This window comes from Gadus macrocephalus, chromosome 4, assembly GCF_031168955.1.
Source record: "Gadus macrocephalus chromosome 4, ASM3116895v1".
Taxonomy (NCBI): Eukaryota; Metazoa; Chordata; class Actinopteri; order Gadiformes; family Gadidae; genus Gadus; species Gadus macrocephalus.
This window is the reverse complement of record NC_082385.1, coordinates 4713988-4737465: the sequence shown is the minus strand read 5'-3', so window position 1 is coordinate 4737465 and position 23478 is coordinate 4713988. Positions and strand designations below refer to the sequence as shown.

General features: G+C 54.7%; 1 protein-coding gene across 4 annotated transcripts in view; it reads left to right on the top strand.

Moving 5' to 3' along the window:
• The first annotated feature begins 977 nt into the window (after window positions 1-977).
• The window catches only part of dennd5b (DENN/MADD domain containing 5B), a 29650-nt gene continuing 7149 nt past the window's right edge, over window positions 978-23478 (top strand). Inside the window, exons 1-18 of one of the 4 annotated variants that reach the window (XM_060049562.1) lie at window positions 978-1143; window positions 4229-4338; window positions 5939-6656; window positions 7621-7808; window positions 8936-9583; window positions 10368-10599; window positions 12027-12177; window positions 13147-13228; window positions 13865-13966; window positions 15103-15228; window positions 15540-15695; window positions 16413-16494; window positions 17099-17177; window positions 17506-17634; window positions 18272-18393; window positions 19146-19291; window positions 19794-19835; window positions 20689-20807. In XM_060049562.1, coding sequence (XP_059905545.1) covers window positions 1071-1143; window positions 4229-4338; window positions 5939-6656; window positions 7621-7808; window positions 8936-9583; window positions 10368-10599; window positions 12027-12177; window positions 13147-13228; window positions 13865-13966; window positions 15103-15228; window positions 15540-15695; window positions 16413-16494; window positions 17099-17177; window positions 17506-17634; window positions 18272-18393; window positions 19146-19291; window positions 19794-19835; window positions 20689-20807 — 3305 coding nt within the window. In that variant the 5' untranslated portion in view covers window positions 978-1070. The remainder of the gene's footprint in view (window positions 1144-4228; window positions 4339-5938; window positions 6657-7620; window positions 7809-8935; window positions 9584-10367; window positions 10600-12026; window positions 12178-13146; window positions 13229-13864; window positions 13967-15102; window positions 15229-15539; window positions 15696-16412; window positions 16495-17098; window positions 17178-17505; window positions 17635-18271; window positions 18394-19145; window positions 19292-19793; window positions 19836-20688; window positions 20808-23478) is intronic. The other 3 variants (XM_060049564.1, XM_060049565.1, XM_060049566.1) reach the window with 3 other exon arrangements.

Below are 23478 nucleotides of genomic sequence, written 5' to 3'. Positions count from 1 at the left end.
AGAGACGCACACACCATGCTAAACACAAACACACAGCATACTTCTCACACACACACACACACACACACACACACACACACACACACACACACACACACACACACACACGCACAGCAGTATGTAGCACTGTGCCCGTGAGCTAACTCCTACCCCACCCACCACTAAGTACTGAGTCTGTGTTCCGCAGCCTCTGCCCCCACTGGCCTGTGAGGAACAGGGATGTTCTGAGCGCTGGGTCCTGGAGGCTTGTGTCTCTGTGTCGTGATGTCCCAGGGGGACTCCTATTGGTCAGGGATACGCCTGATGTCTGGTCTCTGATTGGTCGCTGCACGGCCACACTCGTTAAAGGGGCAGTCAGTGTTGTTTTCCGGTCACATGTAACGCCGTACCAACGCCGGTTGGAAACGTGTCAAAATGTCCTCTCAGGGTTTGAACCGCAAACCTCACACATGGCGCTACATCGTGCCTTGCTCAAAGGCAGCCTTCCCCAGTGGAGGGTCTCAGCAGCACCTGATAATGGTTCTCCAGTTCCGGTCTCTGTTTCCCAGCATGCTAATGCTAGCGCTATGGTCGACCCCGTTCTAACCACCGCTAACACCGCCTAGCCGCCAGCTAGCCTCCCCAGTGCTACGTATGAAGTCCACCGCTTTCAGCTCACTGGAGCGCCGTCTCCCACTTCCCCCTCCCATGAAGACCCCAGGGTCTGTGGGGGCTGCAGGGGGCTTTGAGGCGCTAATCACTGTTAATCACACCCATTCACCTGCATTAATGTGTGTGTGTGTGTGTGTGTGTGTGTGTGTGTGTGTGTGTGTGTGTGTGTGTGTGTGTGTGTGTGTGTGTGTGTGTGTGTGTGTGTGTGTGTGTGTGTGTGTGTGTGTGTGTTTCTGTGTGTGTGTACTGTACATATGTGATTGTGTGCGTGTGTGTGTTTATGTGTCAGTAGTTCTATGTGTGCGCGTGTGTGTGCGCATACATGTGTTTGTCTTTGTGCGTGTGTGTGTGTGTTCTCTGCATCCATTCTGACATTGTGTCGTGTTGTTCTTGTGTCCCCGTCTCCGTCGTTGCGCTGCATGCGGTCCGTAGCGTTGTACCAGTGGCTGGAGGCTGATCTCCGTGGTAACGAACCCGACTCTGCTACCAAAGGTAAATAAACCCCTCCTCCCTCCCTCTCCCCACCCCCCGGTGTGGACCAATCAGGGGCCGTCGTCTGACATGATCTTTATCCTATGAACTCCAAACGGACCGTCAACTGTTGAGATAGGAGGCCGTTGTCAGACTCAAACACATCGCCGTAGCAGCAACACCCATCACATCAAACTGGGTGCGCTGAATGTCATTAAAAAAGAAAAGGTTTCCCTAGCCACACCAATCCTTCTCTCTGGTTGGCTGACGATGCCCATCCTTCACTGCCAGCCCTGTGATTGGCTGATGATGATTGCTCGTCCTCTCTACCTGTGGCCTTAATCCGCGTTTAACCGGATTACACTTTCTCTATCCCGCTCATCCTCTTACCCGACAACCTGCCTCGCTCTCTGCTCACCTTCCTCGCTCGCCCTGTGTCTGTGAGACAGGCCTTTGTGTGTTCTAAACCAGTGGTTCTCAAGTGGGGGTACGCGTACCCCTAGAGGTACTTTGGAGTACTGCAGGGGCTACACAGAAAAAATATATAATAATACATCAAACTCGTTTATTTTCACCCTGAGCAAGTTAATGTTCATGTGACCACTGCCAAATAGAACGCTCAGTCATTATTCAGGTTAATTTATTTATTTTTTCTCTCTGAAATGATTTGTGCTGGTGAACGGGTGCTCAACTGAAAACATATCTTAGAGGGCTTACACTAGTAGAACAAGTTTGAGAACCGCTGCTTTTAAAGATGGGGTCTAACCTCCGTATGGCTATGGGGTAAGGGATTGGCTGAGGTTTTGGATTGATAACGATCATCACTGCACGGTTGCGGACGTTTGAACCCAAGGAGAAACGGGTTCAGATTCAGATGACCAGTCTCCCCCCCCCCCCCCCCCCGTCCTCCATCGCTGCCCCCTGCTTTCTGCTGTGTATCCGTCGTGCAGACACACAGTTCTCCTGTCTTTCTGCCAGTATGTGTCTGTGTGTGCGTCTCCCTGTTTCCCCTCAGACTCCTCCCCCTCTGGATCTGATTCATTAATCCACCTCTAATCCATTTTAATTAAGCTACCCGTCCTAATTGGTATGACGCTTGATTGAAAGCGACGCCGTTCCTTTTGACTCCCACATTGACGTCGTGACGATCGCTTTCCAAGTGACCCCGCGATCGCATAATGCCCCGATCGATCGGTGCAGTTTAGCCCCTGACCTCCGTCGACCAATGAGCAGAACCTTTGTAGATAATAAGCCCCGCCCCCCCCGTCGGCACAGCTCCGCTTGCGACCTCTTGACCCCTGCTCGAATCATCGCCCGCGCAGCCTCGCTCTAATCTGTGTGTGCTGCGTACACAGTGTCTGTGTAACCCACACTCAACCTCACCCCCTCACTCCCCCCCACACTCCCCCCCCCCCCCCCCCCCCCCCCCCCCACCCTCAAGCTGGGAGAGGAAGGGAGGGCTTATGGACGTTTGGTTTATTGAAACGGAAGAGAGTTATTATAACAAACGCTCCTCACTGCACCCCTCAGTCTCCCCCCTCTGCACCCCCCCCCCCCCCCGCCGCCTACACCCCCCTCTCCACCCCTCCCCCATAAGATTGTTAGACCACCAGGGAGGGGGTGATGATGTCGTCTCTTCAACTGATTACATTGGTGGGCGGATGCAGAACAGTACAGAACACTCACTCACTCACTCACTCACTCACTCACTCACTCACTCACTCACTCACTCACTCACTCACTCACTCACTCACTCACTCACTCACTCCGGTTCTCTGTGGCGTTGTGCAGTATTTCATGACGTCATTCTATAACAGAGTGGTCTATCTATAGACCTGCTGGGGGGGTCACTGAAGCTGTTCACCGTCCTCCTCCCTGGGGCTGTCAAACACCAGCAGGACCGCCTCATTTGGATGTAGGCGGGGTGGTGGAGGAGCAACCATCCCCCGTGAGTGACCCCACTCCGTCACCCCCTGGACCGTTCCTCCTCCACCCCGCTGAGGGCCTCTCAGAGCACCATTTCAGCGTCTCTCACTTCACATGGTTGACTGACATCCCCGCTCAGAGCCACTTATGGCGGGACAGAGAGGCCATGAGGGCGAGGGCGAGGCCGTCATGCGAGGGCAGTCATCTGAGGGCGTGGCCGTCATGCGAGGGCGTGGCCGTCTTCTGTTCCATGAGCGGAGGGCGGGTGGATGATGAGGTGGCTCTAATGGCCGCCAATCGCCATGCAGCCGCCCGCTACGTCGGCCATGTTGGCTCGTCCCTGCAACCCGTTTGGCTCGGACGGAGGTCAGTTGTTAAAAATGCAAACGACATCGGCTCATCGGCGCCTCAGAAACACCTCCCAGTACGAGTGAGGGGGCGGTCTGAGGGAGGAGGTTCAGCTGTTGTCTGTGCGTGTTGGAGGAGCTTTAACAGCTCGGTGTGCATCACACTCACATCTCACAGACACTAGACACTCTTCTCCTCCAGTGTTTCTGGAAGCTCTGTGGTTCGGGAGGAAGAACCCAGTCCCCTTTAACCAGGTGGCCAGATTCACCAGACCTCGTCGGAGGCCCGTAGCGTGTCGTGTTGTGTTGTGTTGTGTTCGGTCCAGAGCCGTGGAACAGACCCCATCTGCTGACCCAGAGGAATGCCTCCCATGTGGCTCTCCACAATGGAACGCCCGTCCCTGAAAGCCGGCTGGGAGCTGAACGCGGAATTCCTTGTTGTGTTCGCCTCCCCGCTCGCGTTTTAAAGCCAAGATGGCCGCCGGGTGAAGGGCCCGTGGATGACCTTATGAAACTCTGACGTGAAAGCCTCCCATTTTGATCTGTGATTTTACCTACAGATCTGGTGTTGAAGCTCACGGTCTGACAATGTCCAGCCCGAGGTTTAACCAATCACAACGCATTAAATCATCATACTCATCCAGACACAGTGTCTCTGGATCATGAACCGTTTTAGCCAAGCTTGATGCCACTCATGTGATTCTCTCTCTCTCTCTCTCTCTCTCTCTCTCTCTCTCTCTCTCTCTCTCTCTCTCTCTCTCTCTCTCTCTCTCTCTCTCTCTCTCTCTCTCTCTCTCTCTCTCTCTCTCTCTCTCTCTCTCTCTCTCTCACAGGGGAGAACTTCGACCAGAGTCCTCTGAGGAGAACCTTCAAGTCTAAGATCCTTGCCCACTACCCGGAGACGGTGGAGTGGAACCCCTTCGACCAGGATGCTGTCAACATGGTAGGAGTTGGGCCTGGTTCTGGCGTCTGCGTCTCTCTGTCCGTGTATGTGTGTTTGTCTTTGTTTGTGTGTGCGTGTGCGTCTGTCTGTCTGTCAGTCGATGTGTGTGTGTCTGTGTGTGAGTCTTCCTGTGTGTGTGTGTGTGTGTGTGTGTGTGTGCTCTTATGTGTGGTGGAAAGCGAGGTGTAGGTAGGTCATTAAGCTTTAATGCCGTGACTCTGGTTCTCCCTGAGGAAGAGTGTGGTGATGAAGACGAGCTCGCTCCGTCATTGGAGGCGCAGACGCGTCCCCCCCCCCCCCCCCTACCCAGGGGCCCAAATTGGGGTCCTAGTGGGGGAGGCTGACTCCTTCCCCCCCCCCCCCCCCCCCGGATGTGGTGTCACTCTACCTCTGATGGGGCATTTGTTCCTGAGATGTCGGAGCTGAGAGTAACCTTAGGAAACGCGACGAATGATAGGAGAGGAGAGATGGAGAGATAGAATACTCCAAAAATATATACATGGAGAGTGAGATGAAAAGATAAAATACTACAGAAATATATCTATAGAGAGAGAGAAGGAGAGTCCACTGGGAGGATCAACCTTCAGGAACCAGCAGGAATATAACATTCTATACACCCTAACCCTAACCCTATATATAGAGATATAATATAAATGATACAGATATAGCTATATGTATACAGGGTTCTGGTCCAGGGTTCTGGTCCAGGGTTCTGGTTCCAGGGTTCTGGTTCCAGGGTTCTGGTTCCAGGGTTCTGGTCCAGGGTTCTGGTCCAGGGTTCTGGTTCCAGGGTTCTGGTTCCAGGGTTCTGGTTCCAGGGATCTGTGTCCTCCTCAGCCTCACTCAGATCCTCTGAATAATTCACCTCTGCTCTCCCATTACCTCCACTGGCCTCGCTGGAGAATGAAATCAAACACCAACCCTGATTGTCTGGTGGAAGACGGGAGAGAGACACTGAAGTCACTTATCTCTCCTCTCCCCTTGTCCCTCCTCCTCACACATCAGGGTGACCCCCGTGCTCTGTTGACTTTGAGGGGCACAAAGTTCAGCTGCAGAAAGTTTGCGTGGAGGAGTGACTCTTTATCTCTGATAGGCTGATACCCTGATGAGTTTAGTGCCCTTTGAGACACACACACACACACACACACACACACACACACACACACACACACACACACACACACACACACACACACACACACACACACACACACACACACACACACACACACACACACACACAGCGGAGTGTGTCATGTCATCAGCACCTATCAACGCTGATTCAATCAGGCCTGTGTTTGTGTGTGCATTCATGAAATATGCATTAAATGAGATAGGGGCAAAGATTAACATGAATGGCGGGTCGGTGAGGAGTCGATGTGGGGAAAGATTAGTTCGGTGCAAATCCTGTTAAAGCCAAACCAATCGACCCCACATTAGAGGACGCCCTCTAGAGGGTAGACGTGGTACTGCACGCAGGACCTCTCGTGTGCGTCGGCCTGTGTCCGTCTATCCGTGTTTGCGTATGCGTCTGTCTGTCTGTGTCAGCTGACCACCTGTAACCGTGACCATGTCGTCCCCCCCCCCCCCCCCCCCCCAGCTGTGCATGCCGCGCGGCCTCTCGTTCTGCACGCAGGCGGACCGCCGCGAGCCCGCCTTCCACTCCTTCATCATCACGCGGGAGGACGGCTCGCGCAGCTACGGCTTCGTGCAGACCTTCTACGAGGAGGTGACCAGCGGGCCGGTGCGCGCCGCCATGCAGACGCTGCACCACATGCACCAGGCCGAGCGCGCCCCGCCCTCCAGCTCCTCCTCCTCCTCCAGCATGGACTCCCTGGCCAGCAGCCTGGAGGACGGCGGCGGCGGCGGCGGCGGCGGCGGTGGGGACCCGCCTCCCTCGCTCGCCGCGCCGTGCCCCGCCCCCCCGAGCGGCGGCGGCGGCGGGGGCTACGACGCGTCGCGGGACACGCTGTACGTCACCAAGGCGCTGTGCCTGCTGGCGCCGGTGCCCTTCATGACGGCCTGCCGCCGCTTCCTGGCGCAGCTGCTGCGGGCCGTGACGGCGCCGGAGCCGCCGCCGCTGCCGCTGGAGAGCTACGTGCACAACGTCCTGTACGAGGTGCCTCTGCCGGCGCCCGGCCGCTCGCTGCGCTTCCACGGCGTGTACGAGCCGGTGGTGTGCCAGCGGCCCGGCCCCGGGGAGCTGCCCCTGGCCGACTACCCCCTGGGGGACGCCTTCGCCCTGCTGGGCGTGGAGAACCTGCTGCAGCTCTACACCTGCACCCTGCTGGAGATGCAGCTGCTGCTCTACTCCCAGGGTGAGTGGTGTGTGTGTGTGTGTGTGTGTGTGTGTGTGTGTGTGTGTGTGTGTGTGCGTGTGCGTGCCCAGACTGGCTCAACTGCCCCACTTGGCCAGTGCGTCTCGATTAAGCATCAGTGATTTTTGGGGGGTTGGCCCACATCTCTCCCTCTGTCTCTGTTTCTCGTTCTGAAGGAGAAAGGCATGCAAGGTAGACTGAAAGACGTGTGCGTACGACGTGTGCGTGGGTGTCAGTGCTTGTGTTTGTTTGTGTGTGCGGGGTCGCGCTTGCAACATAAATCCAATCCCTGTAGAACAACCAAACCGTTGTTGTTGTTACCAGCGGTGCTCAGTGGGCGCCGGAACGTGACGTCAGACGGGACGGGTTCAGACAGGAACACCAATCAGAGCGATACTCCTCTGGTTCCCACCAACGGCTTCCGGCCTGAACCGGTTCAGACATGAGACACACAGGAGGACGCTTTACTGATGCACGCACCCCGCATTCACACCACCCAGCACCACACACACACTCACACACGTATTTACACACACACACACAGACGCACGCGTGCACGCCCTCACACTAGGTAGGGTGTAGCGGGTGGGTGGAGGTGTAGGGGATGGGTTAGATGATGGGTGGAGGTAGGGTGGAGGAAGAGGCAGCCTGAGGAGAAGGGATTGAAGAAATGAAAAGTGAGGATTACTGGATGAATTGATGAATTATGGATTAGTATGATTGTTTTGTGGCCTTAATCTGAGAGAGGAACGTGACTCAGTGATGAAGGCTCCTCTGCAGTTATGTTCTCCTCAGAGGCTGCAGAGGCCTGACCTTATTGACAATAATTATGATAATAATGCTGTAATTAATATATATATGTATTGTGTTCTCCAGACTACCAGCGGCTGATGACGGTCCTTGATATTAATAATTATGATATATTAACGATGATATTAATGTGTATATGTATCGTGATCCTCAGACTACCAGCGGCTGATGACGGTGGCGGAGGGGGTGACCTCGCTGCTCTTCCCCTTCCAGTGGCAGCACGTGTACGTGCCCATCCTGCCCCCCTCGCTGCTCCACTTCCTGGACGCGCCCGTCCCCTACCTGATGGGGCTGCAGTCCCGCGAGGGGGCGGACCGGTCCAAGCTGGAGCTGCCCCAGGAGGTACGGCCAATCACGGCCCAGGTCAATCGGGCGCCCGGCCAATCGCGGCCCAAGTCCAAGCAGGCTCTCGGCCAATCACGGCCCAGTCCAATCGGGCTCCAGGCCAATCACAGCCCAGTATACACACACCTCCGCTTGCTAAAAATATGATAATGATTGTAGTTGTATTTATTCAAATGAATCTGCAAGTAATCTAGGCCCCAGACAGGCGGGTTGCCTCCCGTCTTCGGCAGAACTTTAGCGTCTGGATCTTGTTGTTGTTTTCCCAAGCACATATTCCCCCTTTCGCTCTGTCTCTCACTCTCACTCTCACACACACACACACACACACACACACACACACACACACACACACACACACACACACACACACACACACACACACACACACACACACACACACACACACACACACACACACACCCTGTCTGCGGCCCCTGGTTCTGTGTTTGGGCCCGGGGAGAATGCTGACCCAGAAAGAGGATGTAAGAAGGAGGATGTGGGAACGACGGCCTCACAGCAGAGGAAGAGTATCAATCATCCTGTTACCCATCTATGTTTTGAAGAGGCAACCTCTTTTTTTATATTATTGGGTTCCAATTGTGCACGTAATCCCATCTAGATTCTATGGTGCTAAATCCATTACCTCCGATTTAGGTGGATAATCTGACAATCACACCCTGACCTAGATTCACCACAGAACACATCTCGACCTGGTGAACACACACTCAGCTTCAGCTGTCAAAACAGAGAACCACCAACAACAAAAATGTGCACGCAATGAATAATACTGAACAGTACTGACATGTGAGTGACTGACAAAGACAGCTATGATAAGAGGCTACAAGTACTATTATTCAGTGCCAGGATGTACAAAATACAAGTAGTGCGTGCATTAAGTGCCAGGACGTACAACATAAACTAAGTGCGTACATTAAGTGCCAGGACGTACAACATAAAATGCCCGCAGTACCACGTTTTCACCTCTAGGGACAGCTAATGCAGACCCATCGACAAGTGGTGCTGCAGGCCCCACTGCTAGATCGGACCGGTCTCGACTAGAATCAGTCTGTTCGTCTGTCCTCTAGTCTGACCTCGTGCTCCCCTGTACCCCCCCCCCCCCCCAGGCCAACCTGTGCTTCGTGGACATCGACAACCACCGCATCGAGCTGCCGGAGGACTTCCCCCAGCTGCCAAACATGGCCGAGTTCAGGGAGGAGATCAGCGACGTCCTGCGGCAGTACGGCATCTCCCCCAACGGAGGGGGAGGGGGAGGGGGGGGATCTCGGCGGGGGGGCACCACCTCCTCCACCTCTTCCTCCTCCTCCTCCTTCCTCCGAGGAGGAAGAGGTGGAGCAGGAGCACGCCGGGACAGCAGGGAGGAAGAGGACGGCCGTAACGGGAACTTGGCGCGGGAGGAACAGGAAGTGATGGAGCGCCTCCAGGGGAACGCCACCCTGGAGCGCCTGCAGGCGTTGACCCGCCGCACGGGGGTCACCGTGGCGGGCGTGGACGCGCTGAGGGCGGGGCTCCGGCCGCAGGGTCTGGGTCACGGGGGTCCCGGGGGTCACGGGGGTCCCGGGGGTCAGGGGGGGGCGGTGCGGACGCCGGAGGAGGAGGAGGAGCTGAGTAACGCCAAGCTGAGCGTGCAGCTCAGGGAGGTGTTCGCGGGCCGCTTCACCGCCATGTTCTCGGACTACGAGGCCTTCGTCATCCACAGCCCCGACCTGGAGTCCTGGCTCAGCAGCCGCGAGCACATGCACAACTTTGACAAGGTGACGCACGCACACACGCACAGGCATGCACGAGCACACGCATGCACAAACACATGCACATGCAACACGGGCGGCAGTAGCTCAGGAGGTAGAGCGGGTTGGCTGGTAACCTGAAGGTTGCTGGTTCAATCCCCGGCTCCTCCTAGTAGCTGAGTGTCGAGGTGTCCTTGAGCAAGGCACCTAACCCTGACTGTTAGCTCCCGACGAGCTGGCTGTCGCCTTGCATGGTTGACTCCGCCGTCGGTGTGTGAATGTGTGCGTGAACGGTGAATGTGAGGCAATATTGTAAAAGCGCTTTGAGTGGCCAATGGTTAGAAAAGCGCTATATAAATGCCGGCCATTTACATTTACATTTAACACTTTGACAAGGTGACGTACACACCGCACGTATGCACGCACGCACACACACGCACACATCTGCCTGCACGCACACAGAAACACACTGGCGTGCAAAACTTTGACCAGGGGACGAGCTTGCACACACACACACACGCACGCACATCTGCCTGCACACGCACACACCAACATGCACGCACACACACACAGGCATGCACAACTTTGATTAGGTGTCACACATACTTATGCACGCACACACACACTCACGCACACACCTGTCCGCACATACACACACACATGCACACATACACCCACCCGCATGTACGCACATTGATACATTGATACTGTGAACCTTCAGTATGACCCACACACACACGTGCACACACACAAACACACACGCACGGTCACTTGTTCTGACACGCACGCTCCCCCCCCCCCCCTCCCCCAGGCGTCCTTCCTGTCGGACCAGCCCGAGCCGTACCTCCCCTTCCTGTCGCACTTCATCGAGACGCAGATGTTCGCCACCTTCATCGACAACAAGATCATGTCCCAGTGGGAGGCCAAGGAGCCGCTGCTGCGCGTGTTCGACGCCCGCATCGACAAGGCCCGCCTCTACAACGTCAGAGCGCCCAGCCTGCGCTCCTCCAACTACCAGCGCTGCACCCGCCTCAAGGAGGCCGGTGAGTGCACTGTGTGTGCGTGTGTGTGTGTGTGCGTGTGTGTGTGTGTGTGTGTGTGTGTGTGTGTGTGTGTGTGTGTGTGTGTGTGTGCGTGTGTGTGTGTGTGTGCGTGTGTGTGTGTGTGTGCGTGTGTGTGTGTGTGTGTGTGTGTGTGTGTGTGTGTGTGTGTGTGTGTGTGTGTGTGTGTGTGTGTGTGTGTGTGTGTGTGTGCGTGTGTGTGTGTGTGTGTGTGTGTGTGTGTGTGTGTGTTTGCATGTGTTTGAGACTTGGCGTGTGCCTGAATGTGTTTGAGAGTGGGTCTGTGTTTGAATGTGCGCGTGAGTGTGTGTGATGTGGTGCGTGTTTGAATGTGTGGGAGACTAGGTGTGTGTTTCAATGTGTGTGTGTTTGAATGTGTGTGCGTGTGTTCTGGCCCCTGTGGGCCACAGACCTCCTTCACTAATGTCCTGTCCTGTATAAGATGTCAGTATATAATGTAGAATAACATAAAATAACACATGAGTTCTCTACATAATGTATCTTAACATAATGTAACATATAATGTATAATTCCATAATACAACACATAATGTCTCTACATAATGTATCATAACATAATGTCACACATAATGTATGATAGCATACTATAACATATAATGCCCTGCTCAAATGTCCTGGTTTAGACTAGGCTGAAGGGCAGAAGAAGGGATTAGCCCTCATTTGTTCCCCTCCATGTTGTCTCTCTGCCTCTTTTTTTTTTTTTTCTGCCTCTTTTTTTTTTTTCGCACAGGTTGGCCTGGGGGGGGGGGGGGGTACAGGGGAGCACGAGGTCAGACTAGAGGACAGACGAACAGACTGATCAGCTGGTCCCCCAGTGTGTTTAACAGCCCATACACACGTACACACTCACACGTACACACACACGTACACACACGTCTACCAACCTGCAGGCATTCCTGCGGCATTCTGCTCCTAACGATGTTGGCTCAGACCTTTGTCTTAATTAGGCCTCGTTAATCTTGTTGAATCCCGGGGGGATCTGATAATTGCTGCTGAATGAGCAGCACTGACACAGGGTCAGAAGCTGTGTGTGTGTGTGTGTGTGTGTGTGTGTGTGTGTGTGTGTGTGTGTGTGTGTGTGTGTGTGTGTGTGTGTGTGTGTGTGTGTGTGTGTGTGTGTGTGTGTGTGTGTGTGTGTGTGTGTGTGTCATGCACAATTGAGTTGCGTTTACCTCACAAAGGAACAGACAGAAGTGTACATTTTAGTTCCGCTGCTGATCTAATAACAACACACACACACACACACACACACACACACACACACACACACACACACACACACACACACACACACGCACACGGGTCCAAATGGGGGTTCTGAGCCCCTGTATATCTGCTGTATTTCCTCCTCTCTGTAACCCCCCCTGTGTCCCCCCCCCCCCCCCCCAGCCCAGGCCATCGAGCAGCGGCTGCTGAAGGTGGACCACACCGCGCTGCACCCCCACCTGCTGGACATGAAGATCGGGGAGGGCCGCTACCAGAGGGGCTTCTTCCCCAAGCTGCAGGCCGCCGTGCTCAACACCGGGCCCCCCAACAACAAGTCAGTACCCCCCAGTACCCCCCAACAACAAGTCAGTACCCCCCAGTACCCACCAACAACAAGTCAGTACCCCCCAGTACCCCCCAACAACAAGTCAGTACCCCCCAGTACCACACCAGTAACAAGTCAGTACCCCCCAGTACCACACCAGTACAAGTCAGTACCCCCCAGTACCCACCAACAACAAGTCAGTACCCCCCAGTACCACACCAGTAACAAGTCAGTACCCCCCAGTACCACACCAACAACAAGTCAGTACCCCCCAGTACCACACCAACAACAAGTCAGTACCCCCCAGTACCCACCGGTCCCTCCCAGTGACCAGTATCATGTCAGTACCCACCAGTCCCACCAGTACCCTCCCAGCGACCAGCAACAAGTCAGTACCAACCAGTACCTCCCAGTACCCTCCCACTGACACCTCCCCCACACCAGTAACAAGTCAGTCCTGACCAGTACCCTCTGCCAGTAACGAGTCACTACCCTCCGACCAGCCTCTCTGGTGGTCCGGCCCCTGGTGGACCAGCCCCTGGTGGTCCGGCCCCTGGTGGTCCGGCCCCTGGTGGACCGGGCCCTGGTGGTCCGGCCCCTGGTGGACCAGCCCCTGGTGGACCGGCCCCTGGTGGACCGGGCCCTGGTGGACCGGGCCCTGGTGGTCCGGGCCCTGGTGGTCCGGCCTCTGGTGGTCCGGCCCCTGGTGGCCCCCAGACACGGACCTTCAGTAGAACTGAACCGACTGGTCTAGGAGGGAGATGAGGTGTTTCCCCCGCAGTAGTCAGGCACTCAACTAGCAACCCCCAGGAGGGGGGGTGGATCAGGTTGCCTCGGACAGCTCCGCGCTGTGCCGCCTGTTTGAGCCTTCCTGCCTGTTTAAGCCTTCCTGCCTGTTTGAGCCTTCCTGCCTGTTTAAGCCTGGTTGAGTCTCCTTGCCTGGTTGTTTGAGTCTTGGCTTCTTGTGTTGGTCTGCAGGCTGACCCACCGGACCTCCAGCGCCCAGCGACGGAGAGAACAGCACCCGGACCACCTGACCCTGGACAACGACCTCAAGGAGGTAGACCCCCCCCTCTAGACCCTCGGTCTCTAGACCCCTCTCTGAAGACCTTCTCTGTAGACCCCGTCTGGTTGTGATTCTGTCTGTTCATCTCTCTCTGTCCTTTTGTTTATTTTGCGTCTCATTATTCATGTGAGCAACAGCATGCTGTCTTTGATTTGCTTTAATTTAGTCTCTTCCTCCATGTTCTTCCTCCATTATCTTCTTCTTTTGCTGCTTCTTCTTCTTCTTCTTCTTCTTCCTCTTCTTCTTTTGCTGCTTCTTCTTCTTCTTCTCCTTCTTCCACTTCCTCTTCCTCTTCGTCCTTCTTCTTCTTCTTATTCTCTTCCTTCATGTTCTTCTTCTTCTCTTCCTCCATGTTTTTCTTCTTCTTCTTCTTCTCCTTCTCCTTCTCCTTCTTCTTCTTCTCCTTTCCCTCTTTCTTTTTTCCCCTCGTTCTGTTTCTGGTTTCTCCCTCTCCTTTTGCTCCATCTCTTTTTGCTCCATCTCTTTTCGCTCCATCTCTTTTTGCTCCATCTCTTTTCGCTCCATCTCTTTTTGCTCCATCTCTTTGGTTTTCTTCCTGTGTCTTCACGTCGGTCCCGTCTCTGGTTGCTCTGGGTTGGGTTTGGGTCGTACCAACTTGACCCGTCCCAGGGGTGTCTGGCCACGCCCAACTCCATGGCCTTTTGGGAGTGGGACAATGCATCCCCCCCGCCTTTCAAACCTCCCAAAAAATCTGCGTCTGCGTCCTGCCTGGTATGTGATGTCAGACCCTGGACCTCTAGTCCAGACCCCCACACCTCCTGTAGGCCCTGGACCCCTAGTCCAGACCCCCACACCTCCTGTAGACCCTGGACCCCTAGTCCAGACCCCCACACCTCCTGTAGACCCTGGACACCTAGTCCAGACCCCCACACCTCCTCTAGGCCCTGGACCCCTAGTCCAGACCCCCACACCTCCTGTAGACCCTGGACCCCTAGTCCAGACCCCCACACCTCCTGTAGACCCTGGACACCTAGTCCAGACCCCCACACCTCCTGTAGACCCTGGACCCCTAGTCCAGACCCCCACACCTCCTGTAGACCCTGGACACCTAGTCCAGACCCCCACACCTCCTGTAGACCCTGGACCCCTAGTCCAGACCCCCACACCTCCTGTAGACCCTGGACCCCTAGTCCAGACCCCCACACCTCCTGTAGACCCTGGACACCTAGTCCAGACCCCCACACCTCCTGTAGACCCTGGACCCCTAGTCCAGACCCCCACACCTCATGTAGGCCCTGGACCCCTAGTCCAGACCCCCACACCTCCTGTAGACCCTGGACACCTAGTCCAGACCCCCACACCTCCTGTAGACCCTGGACCCCTAGTCCAGACCCCCACACCTCCTGTAGACCCTGGACACCTAGTCCAGACCCCCACACCTCCTGTAGACCCTGGACCCCTATTCCAGACCGCCACACCTCCTGTAGACCCTGGACCCCTAGTCCAGACCCCCACACCTCCTGTAGACCCTGGTCTAGCCTGGACCGCCTCACCCCTGGTCAAGCCTGGACCCCTTCACCCCTGGATCGCCTCACCCCTGGTCTAGAACCCCACCCGTCACCCGTGCACCAGCTATAAGCCAAATGCCCCCTCCTCCACCTCCTCCATCTCCCTACTGCACCACCCACAGCTGGGTCCCACCCTGCCTCTTCAGCCTGGGTTGTTGTTGTGTTGTTGTGTTCTGAAGATATCTATGGGATCACGCCTTCTAAAGATGATGGTGCTCGCTTCAAATAGGACTCAAATTAAATGTGTTTTTGTCTCTCTCTGTGTGTCTTTCTGTGTGTGTGTGTGTGTGTGTGTGTGTGTGTGTGTGTGTGTGTGTGTGTGTGTGTGTGTGGGTGCAGCGCTACATGCAGGAGGCCCGTGGGCTGGGGAAGAGGCAGCCCAAGCTGTCGGACCTGTCTCCAGCCGTCATCGCTCAGACAAACTGCAAGTTCGTGGAAGGTCTGCTGAAAGAGTGTCGCATGAAGGTAGGAGGGATACACAGTGACTCACTCTCACTGGGGTGTGTGTGTGTGTGTGTGTGTTTTTATCTGTGTGTGTTGATTTAATGTGTGTGTGTATATTAATGTCCTGTGTGTGTGTGTTAATGTAATGTGTGTGTGTGTGTGTGTGTGTGTGTGTGTGTGTGTGTGTGTGTGTGTGTGTGTGTGTGTGTGTGTGTTAATGTAATGTGTGAGCGTTTGCGTGTCTGTGTGGGTTTCTCTGTGTGTTTGTGTGTCTACATTAACTTGTTTGTGTGTGTTAATGTAACGTGTGTGTGTGTGTGTGTCCCCTTCAGACCAAGCGCATGCTGGTGGAGAAGCTGGGGCGCGAGGCGGTGGAGCTGGGCCACGGGGGGGAGGCCAGCATCACGGGGCTGGAGGAGAACACGCTGATCGCCAGCCTCTGTGACCTCCTGGAGAGGATCTGGAGCCACGGCCTGCAGAACAAACAGGTCAGGACTGGCCCCCCAGGACTAGTGTAGACCCCCAGGACTAGTGAAGACCCCCCAGGACTAGTGTAGATCCCCCAGGACTAGTGTAGACCCCCAGGAGTAGTCTGGACCCCCAGGAGTAGTCTGGACCCCCCAGGAGTAGTCTGGACCCCCCAGGAGTAGTGTAGACCCCCCCAGGACTAGTCTAGACCCCCCATGTGTAGACTAGACCCCCTAGGACTAGTGTAGACACCCAGGACTAGTCTAGACCCCCCAGGAGAAATCTAGACCCTCAGGACTAGTGTAGACCCCCCAGGACTAGTGTAGACCCCCCAGGAGTAGTCAAAAATTTGGAATAGTGTCTAGAATAGTGGAGCCACACCCCCCAGGAGTAGAGTAGACCCTCAGGACTAGTGTAGACCCCCCAGGACTAGTGTAGACCCCCCAGGAGTAGTCTAGACCCCTCAGGACTAGTCTAGACCCCCCAGGACTAGTCCAAACCCCCAGTAATAGTCTAGACCCCTCAGGACTAGTCTAGACCCCCCAGGACTAGTCCAAACCCCCAGTAATAGTCTAGACCCCGAGGATTAGGCTGGACCCCAAAGGGTCACACCAGGCCCCCAGTACTAGTCTAAACCCCCAGGACTGCTTTAGACTGGGGGGGGGGGTCCAGAGTGTGCTTCTGCAGGGGGGCCGCTGTGGGGGCGGTGTGTGTGACCTCATCTCTCCGTCCTTCAGGGGAAGTCTGCGCTGTGGTCCCACCTGCTGCACTACCAGGGGAGGGAGGAGAGGCTGGAGACCCAGCAGGGGGAGCTACCAGGTACACACACACACACACACACACACACGCACACGCCCTGACACCTACACACACACACACACGCACACGCACACACACTGACACCTACACACGCACACGCCCTGACACCTACACACACACACACACACGCACACGCACACACACACACACACACACACACACACACACACACACACACACACACACACACTGACACCTACACACACACACACTGACACCTACACACACACACACACACACTGACACCTACACACACACACACACACACACACACACACACACACACTGACACCTACACACACACACACACTGACACCTACACACACACACACACACACACTGACACCTACACACACACTGACACCTACACACCTACACACACACACACACACACACACACACACACACACACACACACACACTGACACCTACACACACACACACACACCCACACACTGACACCTACACACACACACACACACACACACACACACACACACACACACACTGACACCTACACACACACTGACACCTACACACACACACACACACACACACACACACACACACACACACACACACTAAAGTGGTTTTCTCTGCGCAGCCAGCGGTCCGGAGCGGAGGAAGTCGGAGACGTCCGTAGGGCTGCCGTACCTCCCGGTGTCCGTCCTGCAGGACATGAGGTAGGCCCCCCCCACCACTGCTGCCTCCAACACCACCTCCACCACTGCTGCCTCCAACACCAGCTCCTACTCCTCCACCAGCACCACCTCAAACACCACCAGCACGACCACCAACACCACCCCCTAACACCACCACCAACACCTCCATCATCATCAACACCTCCACCATCACCTCCACCACAACCTCCATCACCACCTCCATCACCACCTCCATCACCTGTGTTTCGACTGTTTGACCTGTTGCTAAACGCTTTGGGACTGCTGCTCTGTAGGGTGATGTTCAATACCTTCTCCCTTCTCCCTCCCTCCCCCCTCACCCCTCACCCAGACACATCCAGAGCATGTCGGAGATCAAGACGGACGTGGGGCGGGCTCGGGCGTGGCTCCGCCTCTCTCTGGAGAAGAAGCTCCTCTCACAGCACCTCAAGATGCTGCTGAGCAGACAGGGGCTGACCAAGTGAGGACACGCACACAGACACACACAGACACACATACACAGACACACACAGACACACACAGACACACACACACACACACACAGAGACACACACAGACACACACGGACACACACGGACACACACGGACACACACGGACACACACGGACACACACGGACACACACAGAGACACAAAGACACACACACACGGATGCACACAGAGGCACACACACACACACACACACACACACACACACACACACACACACAGACACACACACACGGACACACACACAGAGACGGACACACACAGAGACACACACATACAGACAAACTCACACAGAGACACACACACACACATGCTAAACGCACAACTAAGAATACATGCCACCACTGGATACATCCTTGAACAGTAGATCAACGTTTGGGTTCATTCTACTCACAGGACAGTGAGTATAATCTAGAAGACGCCCGTATCATCACAATAGAATCATCAGCTCTCTGGTGTTCTATCATTAAACCTGATGATCTGTGTATGGATGACACTGTGTGATGTCACTTCCTGATCTTATTGTGTGCAAACCGGCTGCAATGAGCTGGTGCCGGGGAGAATACAGCGCTCTGATTGGTTGACTGACCTGTTGTCCCGCCCCTACAGGAAGCTGTATAAGAGGTACGCCTTCCTGCGCTGCGAGGAGGAGAAGGAGCAGTTCCTGTTCCACCTGCTGTCGCTCAACGCCGTTGATTACTTCTGCTTCACCTGCGTGTTCACCACCATCAGTGAGACACGCACACGCACAAACACACACGCACACACACACACACACACACACATATATACAAGGCACGTAGACACACACACACACGCAGGCACGCAAGCAAACATACACATGCGGGCACGTACGCTTCCACACACACATACATACACACACGCATACCAACACATGCACACCTGCACGTATACTCGCACACACGTATACACACATGCAGCAACGCAAACACATGCAAACACATACACCCATGCACACCCTCACGCGCACATATATGCACACACGCACACACAAATGCATACACTCACACACACAAACGCGGCTGTGATGCTCTCTCATCAGGACCACTGTGTTCATGTTGTCCTGCGATGCTCTCTCATCAGGCCCATTGTTCATGTTGTCCTGTGATGCTCTCTCATCAGGACCACTGTGTTCATGTTGTCCTGCGATGCTCTCTCATCAGGACCACTGTGTTCATGTTGTCCTGTGATGCTCTCTCATCAGGACCACTGTGTTCATGTTGTCCTGTGATGCTCTCTCATCAGGACCACTGTGTTCATGTTGTCCTGTGATGCTCTCTCATCAGGACCACTGTGTTCATGTTGTCCTGTGATGCTCTCTCTCTCATCAGGACCACTGTGTTCATGTTGTCCTGTGATGCTCTCTCATCAGGACCACTGTGTTCATGTTGTCCTGTGATGCTCTCACATCAGGACCACTGTGTTCATGTTGTCTTGACCGCTGCTCTGTGTGTCCCTGCAGTGATCCCGTACCGCGCCGTCATCATCCCCATCAAGAAGCTGAGCAACACCATGACGACCTCCAACCCCTGGGTGTGCGTGTCCGGGGAGCTGGGCGACTCGGGCGTCATGCAGATCCCCAAGAACGTGCTGGAGATGACCTTTGACGTGAGTCTGACCCCCCCCCCCCCCTCCCCGCCGCCACGGACCAGGTCAGAACCCCCCCGGGTCAGTCCCCCAGAGTCAGTACCCCCTCTGGGGTCAGTCCCCAAAGGTTTGAACCCCAGAGTCAGTACTCCGGGTCAGAGGTCAGAACCCCGGGTCAGAGGTCTGAACCCCAGGGGCAGTGCCCCGGGTCAGAGGTCAGAACCCCGGGTCAGAGGTCAGAACCCCAGGGTCAGAGACCCCGGGCTCGAACCCTGCTTCAGAACAGAACCAGGTCAAGATCCTTGATCCCGTGGTTCGTTGGAGGCTCAGAGCCAGTGTGTGTGTTGGTTTGAAACCCGAGACGAACAGCATGACAGTGAGACGTCACTCACACATGGACGCAGTGTGTGTGTGTGTGTGTGTGTGGACTCCCCCTAAGCTCATGTCATGCCAGTGTGTCAGCCATTTTGTCCTAACATTGTCTCCATTCCCCCCCCCCCCCCCCACAACCACCGCCCTCCAGTCTGCCTTCAGGCATCATACGCACATCTCCGCCATGTTTAAGGTACCAGCCCCCACCCCCTCCCCCACATCTCTCCTCCCTCCTCATCTCGTCTCCTCCCTCCTCATCTCCACGTCTCCTCACCTAACAGCCTTCACCCTAACAGACTCCTCTAGCTGCTCCTCTCTGTGTGCTGTCTGCCTGCTCCACCTAACACCGTCTGGGTGGTGTCGGAGTGCGTAGCGGGCGTGGTTCCTGCTTCCACTAACACTAACACTCGTTCTGACCTCACGGTGTGGCTCTCTCTGGGGAGAGTCTGAGCAGACTGTGGCTCTTTGGAGTCAGACACCCGTTGGTGACCTTCTGGTGGGACGAGAGAGACGACCGAAAGAGTCAGACACCGTGACTGCAGATGACATGATGGCTGTGACTCCTCGTTTTCCCGATTTGTACTGCGAGAAAAACTGTGACTCCTGCTCCACCTGTTTAGACTGTGACTCCTCCTCCTCCTTGTTTGGACTGCGACTCCTCCTCTACCTGTTTAGACTGTGACTCCTCCTCTACCTGTTTAGACTGTGACTCCTCCTCCAACTGTTGTAGACTGTGACTCCTCCTCCTCCTTGTTTAGACTGTGACTCCTCCTCCACCTGTTGTAGACTGTGGCTCCTCCTCCTCCTTGTTTAGACTGTGACTCCTCCTCTACCTGTTTAGACTGTGACTCCTCCTCTACCTGTTTAGACTGTGACTCCTCCTCCTCGTTTAGACTGTGATTCCTCCAGCTTCTTGGACTGTGACTCCTCCTCCACCTGGTTCAACTGATACTCCTCCTCCTCGTTGGTGCAGCCTGACTCCTCCCCGTTGTGCGTACTGACTCCCCCCTGGTGTGTAGACTGACTCCTCCCCTTTGTGTGTTCAGTGCCAGAACCTGGGGAAGCTGACCTCCACTCAGCTCGGCCACGACAACGCCGGCCTGCTGGCCAAGTGGCTGGTGGACTGTGTGATGGTGCGCAACGAGATCACCGGCCACACCTACAAGTACGTTAACCACACCCACATGCAGGTAGAACCAACTGCAGGTATGTTAACCACACCCACATACAGGTAGAACTACACACAGGTAGAACCACCTGCAGGTATGTTAACCGCACCTACATCCAGGTAGAACTACACACAGGTAGAACTACACCACCTCCAGGTAGAACTACACACAGGTCGAACCACAGACAGGAAGAGCCACCTACAGGTAGTAGAACCTACAGGTAAAACGTAGAAACCCCTACAGGTAGAACCACCTACAGGTACGTTAACCTACAAACAGGTAGAAGCACCTCACCTACAGGTCGAACCACCACTACTACAGGTAGACCCACTACTACAGGTAGAACCACCTCCAGGTAGAACCACCTCACCTACATCTAGTTCTACCGCTGGCTTCTTCCGACTTCACAACCTGTGGATTTTAACCTGTTCCTCTGGATTGCGCTATGTTTGACTCTCACGTAACGAGCGCATCTCTGCCGCTCCGTTACTCGGTAACGGAGATGTTACGTCTACGGATCTTCTCAAGGACCCAACCACCTCAGCTTGCATCCCACAAGGACATTCTCAAACGACCAAAATACATCCACCGAGGCTCTGGACGGAATTTTCAGTACACTCACACCAGCAACAAAAACATCCGCTCCTTCTGGTCCACTGGGCCCCGCCCCCCTCCTCGCACAGCCCGTACGGTCAGTCCCGTCAATCACAGTGTACTGTTCCCTCTGCTCAAAGCAACCTGCTACACTCCACTCACCTGTCTGAAACTCTGTCTGCTGAACACCAGATCCCTCAGTAATAAGGCCCTTTTGATAAATGACTTTATTGTTGACCAGAGCCTAGACATTCTCTGCCTCACTGAGACCTGGCAACAACCAAATGACTTCTCCCATCTAAATGAAGCTGTCCCACCAGGTTTTTCTTTTATTAGTAAACCCCGGGTTAATGGGAGGGGGGGTGGCCTCGCTCTCCTCCATCGTGATAACATCAAAGTCACCACTGTCACAGTCCCCCTTCATTCCTCCTTTGAATGTCTAGCTGTAAAACTCTCAGGCCCCAAACCCACTATCATTGTCACCATTTACAGACCGCCAAAACCCTCCGCCGTTTTCCTCAATGAATTCTCATCTCTACTTACATCTGTATGTGCAATGTCCCCCACTGTTATCCTCCTTGGTGATTTCAACATCCACATTGACAACCCATCCTGTACTTTTGCTAATGACTTCACATCACTTCTGGACTGTCTTGGCATCACACAACATGTCAACCTCCCAACCCATAACAAAGGTCACATTCTGGATTTAATCTGCTGCACTGACATCACTCCCACTAACCTTGATGTCATTGATTTCCCCATCTCCGACCACAAAGCTGTACTTTTTGACATTCATACCCAACTACACAAAACCAAGGAACAACGGACCATCTCCTTCAGAAACATCAAACTTATCAACACCACAGACCTCTCCACCATGATCAGCTCCTACCCCAACCCTCCCCCAGCTTCCTCCCTGACTGACCTGGTGTCTCACTACAATAACTGCCTCTCCTCCTCCCTCACCACCCTGGCCCCCCTGAAAACCCGTTCAGTCTCATTCACCCACACTGCTCCCTGGTTCACTCCTCATCTGCGCCAACTCAAAGCCACTGGTCGTCGACTGGAGCAACTCTACAAAAAGACTCAACTCACTGTACACCGCCAAATGTATTCGGACCACCTCCATCACTACAAGAATGCCCTCACTACTGCCAAAACCTCATACTACTCCAACCTCATCAACACTGGTACAGGCAACAGCAGAGTCCTCTTCTCAACAGTCAGCCACTTACTTCAGCCTCCTAAATCTCTCCCTCCAGACTTTTCCACCACCCAATGCACTGCGTTCCTTGACTTCTTCAGCTCTAAAATCAACACCATTCACCAACAACTGGCCTCATCTCGCACCCCCTCTGATGACCCACCCTGGATGATCACCTCTGGCCAACCTCTCATCAGCTCCCTCTCTGACTTCACCCTAGTAACAGAACAGACCGTTTCAGAACTCATCTGCAAAGCCAAAACCACCACCTGTCAGCTCGATCCTCTTCCCACCTCCCTTGTCAAAGCATGTCTTCCGTCCATCTCCCCCATGATCACCAACATAATTAACTCCTCCCTCACTACTGGTACTGTACCCCCCACTCTCAAGCTGGCTGCCATCACTCCCATCCTGAAAAAACCTGGTGCTGACCCAACTGACCTTAACCATTACCGGCCCATCTCCAATCTCCCTTTCATCTCCAAAACACTTGAAAGGGTGGTTGCCGCACAACTACAGTCCCACCTCGACACTAACAATCTCCACGAACCGTTCCAATCTGGCTTCCGTCCAAAACACAGCACTGAAACAGCCCTAGTCAAAATCACCAACGACCTCCTCCTTGCAGCCGACTCTGGTTTACTCACCATTCTCATTCTCCTCGATCTCAGCGCAGCATTCGACACCATCTCCCACCCTCTGCTCCTGGACCGCCTAGCTGGTATTGGGATCACTGGTGCTGCACTCTCCTGGTTTACATCCTACCTCACCGGCCATCAACAATTTGTTCAACTAAGCAACCACAAGTCTGGGTGTTCAGGTGTCTCACTGGGTGTCCCCCAGGGGTCAGTCTTGGGTCCACTCCT